Here is an 11,545-nt window from a genome sequence, read left to right as displayed (position 1 = left end):
CCCTGCTACTTGCGCTCCTTGCGGCCCCACCCAATCATGGCCCCAACAAACACACCAGCAGCTCGTGCAACCACGCAACTGCATGCTGGCAGGTGCTGGCCGCCACAAGCCCCCCCCCCCCCTCCCCTGCCCATGCTCTGGCGTATGTGCTCGTCCACCGCATCGGCATCGCCGCCCGTCACACGCATGAGCACGCTGTGCGTCGCGGCCGCCAGGCAGGCCATTTTGAGTTGGCGGCGTGCCTGATTGGACAGCACGCGGCCTGTGGAGTGGCGCGCCATGAGGCTCAGGAACTCCTCCCGCACCTGGGGGTTGAGGGTGTGGGGCCAGGGAGGGGAAGGGGTTGAGGATGCAACTCCAGGGCCGCCTAGTTTGACAAAATGCGCGGCCTGTGCGGTGGTGACCAGCCAGAGTGATGCACTGCTGCGGATGCAGTGGCCAGCAAACACCATTGACTGGGTGCTATGAGGCTGCAATGCGGCGTGCATCAAGGCTGCGCCGGCGAGCACAACGCGAACAAATGTGCCTTGCTGAGGATATCAATCCATGGAGGGGCCTCACCTCGTCCACAACCTCGGACTCCCGACCCTACGGCGTTAGTGTGCATGGTCCCGGGTGGGACAAGGGGGAAAGGGGGGGGGAGGAGTGCACAATCAGGCAGGGGCAAGGAAAGCACTCAATGTCTTTGCGTGTCGTCGCGCCTCAACACGAGAATTGGCACTTGCCGCCTACGCCCAGCAGGCCGTTCACCATAAGTGTCCTACAGCCACAAAGCGCTAAGCTGACGCATCTGGACGTGATTTGGCGCCCTGCCCTGCGGCTGCATCAAGCGCGCCCCCTTCGAACCCCGGTTCCGTCCCTCTCATTGGTCCTCTCTCCAGGACCCCCCTTTCAGCAGACCCAGCGCCCCACCTTGAGCTCGGGCCGCGTGCGCGCCGACCAGATCTTAATCCTCCCCGGCAGCGCCGCCATCCACAGCTCCTCCTGGGACAGCTTGCCCGCCACAAACGCCTTGGACAGCGGCGGCACTTCAGAGGGCTGCCCCTGTCCCTGACCTTGATGCTGTTGCTGCTGCTGCTGCTGCTGCTGCTGCTGCTGCTGCTGCTGCTGCTGCTGCTGCTGCTGCTGCTGCTGTTGAGGGGCACTGCCTGCGCTGAAGGACCTGCTGGGGGCGGTGCCCACAACGCCAGCTGGCAGGCCCAACGCTGCTGCTGCGGCCCCCGAAGCGGGGTTCAGCCAGCGCACAGTGGTGCCAAGCAGCGCAGGCACAACAGCTCCACGAGCTATAAGCGTTGAGAACATCGTGCCTGCTTGCGTTGCGGTTCCGGCTGCGGCTGAAATGTGCCTGCTCTTTAACCCTTCTGCTTCTGGTGCTCCAGCAGCAACACCTGTGCTAGCTGCTGGGTGTCAGCAAGTTCCGGCTCTAGCTATTTACTCTCCTCACTCTCCTGCTGGTGCGGCTGCTGCGCAATCCTCTGCTCGACAGGGAGTTGCGGCAACGTCACTGCCGCTGGTGATGGTGCTGCTGCTCCTGCTGCTGGCTGTGCGCCAGCCACCAGATACGGCGAGGTGAACCGCTTCTTTTTCTTTACAAATCCAGCAACGAATTTATCCAGTTGCTGTGGCGGGAGAGGCAGCCGTAAGCGAGGGTGATGTAGGTGCAGACCTCAAGCCGCAACTAGGCCAACACCACTAATACAAGGCGCATGTGAATCACACAAGTAACAAACCTTTTGCTCCTCTATACACCAGAGTCCGTTAAAACACTTGTTGCACATGATCCAGTGATCTACTGCATGGCGCAACTTTATCAACAAGAAACAGCTTGATAACAAAGAAGACACGAAGTTGAATAGAGGCACAAAGCATGTGCTCAATGTGTACGGCGTAATTGGCCTCAAAAATTCACCAGGGTGGAACAGCGCCGACAGGTCAGGAGGGGTTGACTCGCACACTAACCATGCCGATTTCGTGTCATCTTGCGTGGTGGATCCACCCGTGTGATGGTTTAGTCCAGGTATATGACATGCCACTAAACCGGAACTAATGCTGAAGACAAGGGTAGGCTGCACACAGTAGTTTGCTGCATTTTCCACCCCTGCCCCCTTGTGATATGGGAAGCAGGTGCGTTGTGTGTCTCAAGCCCTCCGGCCCAAGGCTATTTCCACACCTCCACTACTCAGTTGACTTGCCAATCACACGCATTACACATCTTGTGGTCTCGTGTGCACACGCTCGCCCTTCACAGGGCTGACGAGCAGATTGGCCATACCCCAGGACCGCTGCGCTATCCCATGGCCAAGAGACAGAGTCCAAGTGACTGCAGCCAGCAGCATGGTGCCGCCCATAGAGAACCCAAATGTCAGCAATAGGCAGCAGGCGGCCGCGGGCTCCCAGCATAATGCGAACTGCGAGAAGCTGTGTGGTGGCATCACCACCATGCAAATACGCCGGTGGGGATGCGCTCACGGACTTGTCGAGTCGCTGCGCACAGGCGCGAGCGGCTGGGCATGGAAATGAAGCCTCTGGCTGCGACTGCAGCTGGAGAGCAACTGTCCGGGCATGTGGACAGGCCACCTAGTGCGATGCAAGCAGATTCGCCCACAACATCCCCGACACAACGTGGTTCACCAAAACACTCAAAATGCAAAGAGAAAAAGGTCACCGGTGCACCAGAGCATTCTTGACGAGTGTGGGCCGCGTGTGCAGGCAGCCCGTGGCGTTGCGGGGCACTGGCTCGGCTAACGCTGCGCTGCTGCTGCGTCCACAGCAGCTGTACTGTGCCGTGGTGTGCTGCGATGAGATGCAGTGTAACCGTCAAGGTGCAGACCAACCCTCCGACAGCAATAGGACTCAGGGCTGTCTGCAGGGGTGGGCAGGTTGCTGCCGCACGCCTGGGCCCAGACACAGCCGGCAGCAAACCTCGCCGGGCGTGCAAATGTAGGCGGCTCACCGCCTCACCCAAGGTGAGATGTGCAGTTGGGTGGCAAAATTGTGCACAAGTATGCAGGAAGGAATACAGCGGGGTTGGGGATTTTGGGGTGGGAGAGGCGGACACACAAGTTTGACAATGGGCGGAAAGGGGAGGAGGTGAGGCACTCAGACGGCAGCTGCTTGGGGCGCGTGGTTGGCGACCACGCTACTGCATGCCCGCGCTGTGCAGACACTGCATGCTGCCGCTGCTGCGTTTAAGGCAGCCACCCGTCGCAACACCAACTGGGGACCGCGTTGCGGTGCTGGCGCCCGCAGCCGCGGCGGCCCCCAGGGGCAGCGGCGGCGTACTGGGCGACCGCGGTGGGGCCTGGCTCAACGGCACCAGCAGCGACGCTGCGCTGGAGCTGCTGGCTAAGCCACCGGCTCTGCTGGAGCTCGCGAGCCGCGTCGCGCCACCCCAGATGCCAGCCAGTGCACCGCTTGCTGAATGCCGCAGCCCGCCACCCCCGCCCCCGCACGGGCGCCCGCCGCACTTTGTGCTGCTGCGCTGCACTAGCGTGCTGGCAACCAGCACAGCAGCTGCCAGCAGCGACAGCACTGGCAGCAGCCCAACGCCGCGCGAGTGCGCAGTGTGCGGCACGCCAAGCGGCATCTGCGCCTCAAGCGGCTGCAGCCCCACCATCGCTGCACCATCTGTTACCGTCCTGAGCGGCGCCTCCTGCTCGTGCAACCGTCGCTCAACGGCTTGGTCGTTTCCAGCCAGTGGCGCGCTGCCCAGCTGCTGGCGCCGGCGCAGCTTACCATCCCTTTGCTTGGGCAGTTGGTGTTCTTGCTGCGACTGCTGCTGCTGCTGCTGCTGCTGCTGCTGCTGCTGCTGCCGCCGCTGACCACGTTTGCTGGCCTCCCGGCTGCCGACGATGCCAGGTGCCTGCTGCTGCTGCCAGCCACCATTGATGCCAACCTTGGGGTCCTGCACGGCAGGATTCCGCTGCTGCTTGTCGACCGGCCGCTCCAGTGCTTGAGGTGCCCGCTTCCCTGAAGACGGTGCCGCCAGCCAGCCCTCGTCCTCCCGCTTCTCCTTCGCTGCCGCCGCCCCCTCCGCGCCGACCGCTGGCGAGACCTGCACGGCCCCTTTATTGAGCGCTGCCTTGCGGCCAGCCGCGATTGCTGGCGACGTGCCCACTGCCTCCGCTGCTGTGTGCGGTGAGAAGAGGTGCGCGTAGAGGTGCGCCACAAACTGCCAGAGCTTCTCGTGCTCGTTGAGCCGCCAGCTGCCCTTGAACATGTGGTATACGTAGGCCATGGGGTCCGCCAGGTTGACCGTGCTGGACGCGCAGCCAAAGCTGCTCTGGGGCAGCAGCCGCACGTCCCCAACGCGCGCGCCGCCCACCACCGACTCTGGCGCGACGCCCTGCTCGCGCAGGTAGTCGTGCACCGACGACGACCAGATGCCGGGGCCGGTGCGCTCCAGGATGGCGTGGTCGCGGTCCTCCTCGCGCACCGCACCGGACGCCTCCGCGTCCAGGCGCCGCTGGATGTAGTCGCCCATGCGGCAGACGACGGGGTGGCCGGGGCGCGCCGCGATGGTCCACTGCACGACCTGCATGACGCGCGTGTAGTCGCGGCGCCGCGCGGCGTCCATCGTCTCAAACACGTTCTCAACGCCCGTCAGCAGCCCCGCGTCCTGCGCCCAGCCCGACACCGGCCGCCCCGCGACGACGTCGCTGTCCGCGTAGACGCCGCCAAAGGTGCACAGCACGAGGTAGCGCCACAGGTCGGTGCGCTCCACCTGGGAGCCCAGGCGCCGGAACAGCGGCAGCAGGCGGCCGTGGTACAGCGCCATGAAGTCTGCGATGTCGTCGTCGTCATACAGCAGGATGGCGTAGCCGGGGTTGAGCACCGCCCACGTCGCGATGGCCAGCGCCTGGTGCGGCAGCAGCGCGTCCTTGTCGCGCACCGTGAAGTGCACCAGCCGCGGCAGCCGCCCGTCGGGGTGCAGCACCGGCGACAGCTCCGCCTCGCCGGCGAGCAGCGGCGCGATGACGAGGCGGACGCTGGGCGCGGCGTCGGAGATGACGCGCATGAGCGTTGCCACGGGCACGCGGCGGTGGCGCAGCAGGTCGCGCGGCAGGCCGTACAGCGCCGGCAGGTCCTCCAGGGCCATCTCACGCCGCACGCCGCTCTGGTTCTTGCAGATTTCAAAGGTGTCCCGGCTGGCGGCCAGCGAGTAATTGTCGTAATGGGGCGCTGGCCACGCCGACGAGCGCAGCGGCGCCGTGCGCGCCCGCGCGGCGGCGGCGGCCGCCTTGGCTGCCTCCTTGGGCGTCAGGCGCACTGAAGCGATGGGCGGCCGGCGCTCATGAAGCGCGGCCGCCGCGCCAGAGGTGGCGGCGAGGGCTGACAGGTCGGCGGCGCGCGCGCCGCCGCACGCCGCCGCCGCAGCTAGCAGCACCAGCGCGCACACCAGCGCCGGCCGCATGCTGCCCCTCCCTCGAGCTTGATTGACGGCTGGCGTTCCGCTGGTGGTGTACCAGCCCACCAAGGCAGAAGTATGGAACACGAAACTGTGGGGCGGGCCGGTTGGGACATGGCCGTGATGCGCACCAGGGACAGGGGCGAAGGAGTGAGAGAGGGGCCCGGAGGGCGGGCATGAGCGGCGGCAGCGCGTCGATGCGCCAGTCCTGCGCTGCGCCTCGGGCATGCCTGCACTACTCAGGTCTATGTTACAAATCACAAGCGTCAAATTCGTGCAAGCGCAAGGGTACACCGGGCATGTCGCACAGCTGCACTTGACAGCCTGGCTCTCCCGACCTGCATGCTGCAGGGTCCCCGCCCTGCTGGCATGGCAAACTTCCGAATATAACCACTATGAGAGCGTAATAGGTGGATCTCACCTGGTGTTGTAGCCGTCCTCGTCCGTGCAGTGAATGCTGCCGAGCCCCAATGTCAATCAGCGTTTGTGTGTTGGTGCGACTGTGCAAATATTAATTTCACGCTGCAAGGATACAACTGGTGTGATAGCGGGTCTTCCCGGCATGATTTGCAGGGCTGGACTAGTGAAGACCGAATCGCCCTCGGGCACACAGAAGCTGCCGCCCACGACTGCATAAGCATCCAAAACATTTTCATGCTACAATTTGTAAGAAGGCTGACAGGTTGCTTCCCTGCTGCAAGGCAAGTGACGCTCAAGTGCCGGCCTGGATGGACCCTTGCCAGCCGCTCAAGCAGCACACGTGCACAGAGGCAGCGTTCTGCGCTTCCCGACATTGCCCGTCACACTTTCATACTTCAACAGGTAGGGTTGCCCGCACTGCAACTAGCCAGCATATGCCACAGGCCCCAGCCTGATACGTAGAGAGCAACTGCAGCGTGTGGGACGAGTCCGTCTCAGTTTGCCCTGATAGGGCTTTGACGTATGAACATGGGATTTGGCTTGGACAAATAAGGAGGGATCTTTGCGAGATGCAGCGGTATGCAAGCAGTGAAGCGCCTCTGACCCACCCCCAGGTCGTGTCTCCGGAAAGGATGATAAAACCCATCAACCGTGGTTTACAATGCGCGTTGTGCAGCAACAAAGACCACACGCTCCCGCTGCAGTACAGCAAATATCAGGCGAAATGAAGTGCGTGACGGCCAAGAGTATATCTGAATGCATCAGCGGCCTTAGACAACACCTCGGCACATCCCGCTGATAGTCATGGAGGGCGCGAGGGAAAAAGGGAGATGAGAGAGCATGTGTTTGAGTTGATGTGTGTGGATGTGGGAATGTTGTGTGTGGAGTCTGCTGAAGGGCTGGCGTCTCAGACGGCCTCTCTCTCGTGCGCATCCAAGGCGCATGGCCATCGAAATCGTTATCGTTGTTCCCTTGGGAAAATTTGAGCAGCAAGGCCAGTGGTAGGTCACCGCCATGGCTGCAGCAAGAATCCTTCCATGTGTGCACGCAACGGCTCTGCTGTCGATAACAGACCAGAGGCCGGCAGGGCCGAGCTGCAACAGCAAAAAGGGAGCCGAGCCGGGGGGTCGACTGAGTCGAGCCGGGTGCTCGACTGAATCGCAAGTGGCCAGCCTTCGGTGTCCTCTCAACCCTCGCCCACCTCCAAATTGAGACCCTCTCGCGATCCACGCTCTCAACGCTCTCCTCTCCTCACTCGCCCCTCTCTACAGAAAGGCCGTAGTACTTGACCAAAAACCCCAGTCTCTGCTTGCTGCAGGCAAGATGATGAGGCAATGGAAGCCACCCCGCTCAAGCTCAAAAACCACCAGGCGCCAGGCAAAGTGGATGCGGCAGCCCGGGTGGGGCCACGGGCAGGCTCGTAGGATGGGGGAAAAACGCCCTTGCAGCGCCTGCACTCACGCTCGTGTACGCAACGATGTGTGCCTGTGGCACCACAGCAGTGGTTTATAGCACACATGACAGCACCGGTGTGACCGCGCGAGCGCCCCACAAGTGGTTGGTGGTGCGTGTTCACGTGCACCCCAAAAACTGTGCTCTCCAAAGCAACTGTGCTCGCAAGAGCAACCGCTTCAAAGGGAGCGTGGGGTACGCGCCTGTAATTTGCGAAAACTGTCCTCCTGTCCTCCCAAAAAAACTGCGGTGCTTCACGCCGGCAAGCACGGGAATGACTGGGGCCGCAAAGCCGCAGCACAGCAGCTGGGCACGAGGCAGCTCGCAGTCGTGCTGCGTGTGCTGCCCCGCCCCGGCACGTGCTCCGCAAAAAATAATCTGCAGCAGCCAAAAGGGGTACAGCTCGGTCCCCGGAGGCTGCCAGATGAAGTGCATGGGGTGTGCAATGGGGGCTTTGCTGGCGTCCTGCAGCAAGGGGTCCGTGTGGGTGCCCCTGTAATGACAAAATTGGCGGCAGCAGGGGTGCCTGCGCGCACCACCGGGGTTCAGGGCACATCAACACCACGCCCAAACGAGCTCAGGAGTGTGTGGCGTCAAGCCAGGATGAAGATGGGGTCAGCAGGGAACCGTCAAAAAGGGACTACATGGCAACTGCCTGAGGCCTGCCTGGTTTATCGCTGGCCACGCAGGCAGGAGGAGTCTAGGTAAAGCGCCGCCTGCGGCGCCAGTTGCGTGTTGCGCGCCAGCTGAGACGAGGAGCGCAGGCCAGTGCAGCAGAGCAGGGGCAGCTTAGCGGGCCCGCGCGTGCTGGGTCACCCCAACACTGTGGCAGGCCGATGAGGCTGCGGCACCGTGCGAGGCCCTGGTGGCGGCCGCAAGCTCGCGGTCCAAGCGCAGCAGCTCGGGGTGCGCCGGGTCAGGGTGCTGCGCCCCCAGAACATCAGACCGCGTGAGGGCGTCGCTCACAGCACCCAGGGCACGCTCGCGCAGCGCGTCCAGCGCATCCGCGCCCTGCGCGGCCGCAAGGCCGGCCGCGCAGGCTGCTGCGGCGGCGTCTGCAAACACCGTGTCCTCATCCTCCCACCAGTCCCCACTGCCGCTGGAGCTGCATATGGCGTCGTGCACGTATGCGCAGCACAGCTCCGGGTCGTCGCCCAGCAGCGCGGCCACCAGGGGGTCGCCCAGTGCCGCCGATGTCGCGTCGCAGCCCGGCTCAACGATGGTCCCGAGCTGCCCGTCAAACATGTCCCCACCATAGCAGCTTGCCTCAGGGAACGATGGAGACGCAGCTGCAGATGACGCACGCGGCACGTTGGCAGCCGCCAGAGCCGCCGCGAAGCAGCACTCGTCCGCGTCAGACTCGTCCTCCTCCTGGGACGCCGTTGCCGGCGAAAACGCGCCGCGCAGCAGCTCCATGTCGCGTGCCGGGGGGGGCCCGCCGCCGGCCCCGCCGGCCCCGCCGCCAGCCCCCGCGGCCCCGCCGCACCGCGCACCATCCATGAGCACAATCGACTGCATCTCCCGCAGCTCAGCCACTGCCACCCCCAGCGCGTCAGCGGCGTCGGGCGCAGGGGCTGCCTGCAGTGCGCGCAGAGCCGCCTCGAGCTCCTGCTGCAGGCAGGGCAGCGCAGCCTGGGCTTCATCAACCGACGCCGTGGCGCTGCCTGGGCCGCCGGGGCTACCAGAGGGCGAGCTGCACCGAGGCAACCGCTGCTGGTGGTGTTGAAGCTGCTGCTGCTGCTGCTGCCGTTGATCTGCCGCTTCGTACGAGCGCCGAGCAAGAGCCGCTGGAACGCTGGGTGCCGTTGCCAAGCCAGCAGCTGCTTGCGATGTGCTGCCGCTGCTGCTGCCGCCGCCGCCGCCGCCGCCACCGCTGCTGCGGCTGCGGCTGCTGCTGCTGCTGCTGCTGCTGCTGCTGTCAGGAGTGCGGCGCGGTGGGGCAGGGCTGGGGGCAGGGCTGGACGCCCGCTTGAAAGAGACGACGTTGCTGCTGGCGCCACGGGGCACAGGGTAGGGGTCGTCGTCGCCTCCACACACCCTGAAAACTGGCCGCAGTTGCTCACGCCCTTGCAGCGGCTGCTCTTGCTGCGACGGCAGCGGAGGCAGCAGTGGTTCCACAGGTGCGTGCCACCGCCGCAGCTGGGTGCTTTGACACCACGAATCAACCGCGTCCAGGCGACTGGGGCCCAGTGAGCACTCTAGCGAAAGTGCCATGTTGGGGCCCTCTTGCCAGCGCGTTGGCAGGCCTGATGCGTCCACCACGACATACTTGTACTCAAAACTGGCCCTGGAGTTGAGAGGGCAACAGGAATCAGTTGGCATAACAATTGTCACAGGGTGCGGAGTGGGCATGCTTGCAGTAGCAGGTAGGTTGAGCGACAGGGGTGGGCAAGCAGGCGGGGCACTGCAGGGGCGAAGCGCGCATGAGCAGGAAGGGGGTGATTGTTTACAGCGTGGCGGCCGCTGTGCCCATGCTGAGACGAACGTATAAAACGCCCTGACTTGCTGGTGGACACCCGGCCCAAACGTGAGCGATTTATGCGAGTGCACCTCGGCAGCAACGCTCACCCGGCGGGCAGCTGCACTGCCGCGACCCAGGTGTCCCCCTCCTGCCACTCCATCTCCACGGCGCCACTAGGCTGCCAGCCGCCAAGTTGCGCCACGTCACCGCACACGCGCACAGCAGCACCGAACGTGCAGCGGTAGTGGATGCTGAACACCACCTGCACCACCAGCTGCTGCACCAATGAGCCGCCTGGTATCATGAGGCGAGATTGAAGCTCATGCTGCTGCTCCTGCTGCTCCTGCTGCTCCTGCAGCTGCTGTTGCTGCTGCTGCTGCTGCGGCTGCTGCTGCTGCGGCTGCTGCTGCTGCGGCTGCTGCTGCTGCGGCTGCTGCTGCTGCGGCTGCTGCTGCTGCTGCGGCGGCTGCTGTTGCTGCTGCCGCCGCGCGGGGAGGTCTGCAGTGATTGCATTGCAAGAAGACGATCAGGAGATCAACCACAGCAATGCGTGCGAGGCAAAGGACGCCGCACTGGGCCCCACAAACAAAATTCGAATATGCCTCCGCATAAGTAGCAGGCTCTTGACAGCTGCATGCACTCAGGATCACAATAAGCAGGGGCTCATCAGGTATGTGGCAGTGCTGCAGTGCCAGCGGGGCGGGGGGCGCCTCCAAACGAGGCCACGCACTTAAGCTGCTGGACGTCGGTCGCGTCAATTGAAGCACTGCTGTTGTGCAGACGCGCATGCAACGCGACCCATAGCCGGGCCTGCACCAGCGAATGGCCTGGTCGGGCAGCGCCCCTGCCAGGCTACGCTTCATGCGTGGCTCTGATGGCACACCCTATTTTATGCCTCGTCTAGCTGAACTTTTGGCGGCTGATGGGTCGCGGCAGACCTGCGCAGGCCACCATCGGCTTGCAACACATCAACAAGGATCTTGCTGAGCGGGGGCTATCCCTAGACGGCTAAGAATTGTGCGTTGAGACACACAGCAATTGAACGCACATATTTGATTGGCCAGCGCGTCGACATACATTCAGCGCTGCATGTGGCGAACCCTGTGCAGGAAGAAGAATTCTCCCGATCGCTCGGTGTTTTCTGGGCCTGCAACAGAGACTTAGTCAAATCCAATTTATTCTTCCGGGTGCTTTGGCTGCTGTGGACAGGGGGGCTCGGCAGTGCCGTCACTGCAGCACAACCGCTATGCAAACAACACCACAGGGCGCGCCGCTTCGGGGAGCGTTGCCCAGGCACAAGCACCCCCCGTTCATTGACGTGAGAGTTTATGGCATTGATGAAGGGTGGAGCCTCCCCTACACCCCCTCTTCGAATCCAAATTACCCACCGTCGTCTCATCATCAGCCACATTTCAGTACGCCACTCGTTATTCCAGTAGCCTATGTTGAATTTGTGGCGAGCCGCCATACAACCAGCCAAGGACACACCTAGCAGCTGAAACCTATCAAGCAGCCGGGGTGGGCGAGTAAGTGTCGACCATATCAAGGTGTGTGAGGGGGAGGGGCCCCCGCACTAGGCCATTCAACGCTGCCTCGTCGCGTCGCCAGGGGTCTGCACCCTGCCCTGCCTTCACCAACCTCCTTCCTGCCACAGCTGCCGGCATGCGCCCCAAAGCAACACGGCATGCGCCCCAGGTTCAGATGACTGAGCAAGCATCGTTGTTACAAACGCAGGCACACACAACAGGCGACGAGCTGCTGGCTGTCGCGGGAGAAGCAGGCGCCACGCAGCCCCCCCCCCCCCC

At 63.6% G+C, this 11,545-nt stretch overlaps 3 protein-coding genes across 3 annotated transcripts; all 3 read right to left on the bottom strand.

Moving 5' to 3' along the window:
* Window positions 1-5: 5 nt before the first annotated feature.
* MNEG_3416 (hypothetical protein) lies at window positions 6-1,302 on the bottom strand (the record flags this gene model as incomplete). The annotated part of the gene is made up of 4 exons (XM_014048103.1): window positions 6-17; window positions 159-305; window positions 562-588; window positions 913-1,302. The coding sequence occupies 4 exons, from the start codon at window positions 1,300-1,302 to the stop codon at window positions 6-8; spliced, it is 576 nt and encodes a 191-aa protein (XP_013903557.1).
* Window positions 1,303-3,099: 1,797 nt separating this feature from the next.
* On the bottom strand, window positions 3,100-5,413 carry MNEG_3415 (Initiation-specificalpha-1,6-mannosyltransferase; the record flags this gene model as incomplete). The annotated part of the gene is made up of 2 exons (XM_014048102.1): window positions 3,100-3,110; window positions 3,736-5,413. The coding sequence occupies 2 exons, from the start codon at window positions 5,411-5,413 to the stop codon at window positions 3,100-3,102; spliced, it is 1,689 nt and encodes a 562-aa protein (XP_013903556.1).
* A 2,655-nt stretch (window positions 5,414-8,068) lies between these two features.
* Window positions 8,069-10,694, bottom strand: MNEG_3414 (hypothetical protein; the record flags this gene model as incomplete). The annotated part of the gene is made up of 3 exons (XM_014048101.1): window positions 8,069-8,972; window positions 9,848-10,238; window positions 10,679-10,694. The coding sequence occupies 3 exons, from the start codon at window positions 10,692-10,694 to the stop codon at window positions 8,069-8,071; spliced, it is 1,311 nt and encodes a 436-aa protein (XP_013903555.1).
* Window positions 10,695-11,545: the final 851 nt, after the last annotated feature.

Source organism: Monoraphidium neglectum, assembly GCF_000611645.1.
Source record: "Monoraphidium neglectum strain SAG 48.87 unplaced genomic scaffold scaffold00429, whole genome shotgun sequence".
NCBI lineage: Eukaryota > Viridiplantae > Chlorophyta > Chlorophyceae > Sphaeropleales > Selenastraceae > Monoraphidium > Monoraphidium neglectum.
Note: the sequence above shows the minus strand (reverse complement) of the source record. Positions and strands in the feature narration are given on the sequence as shown.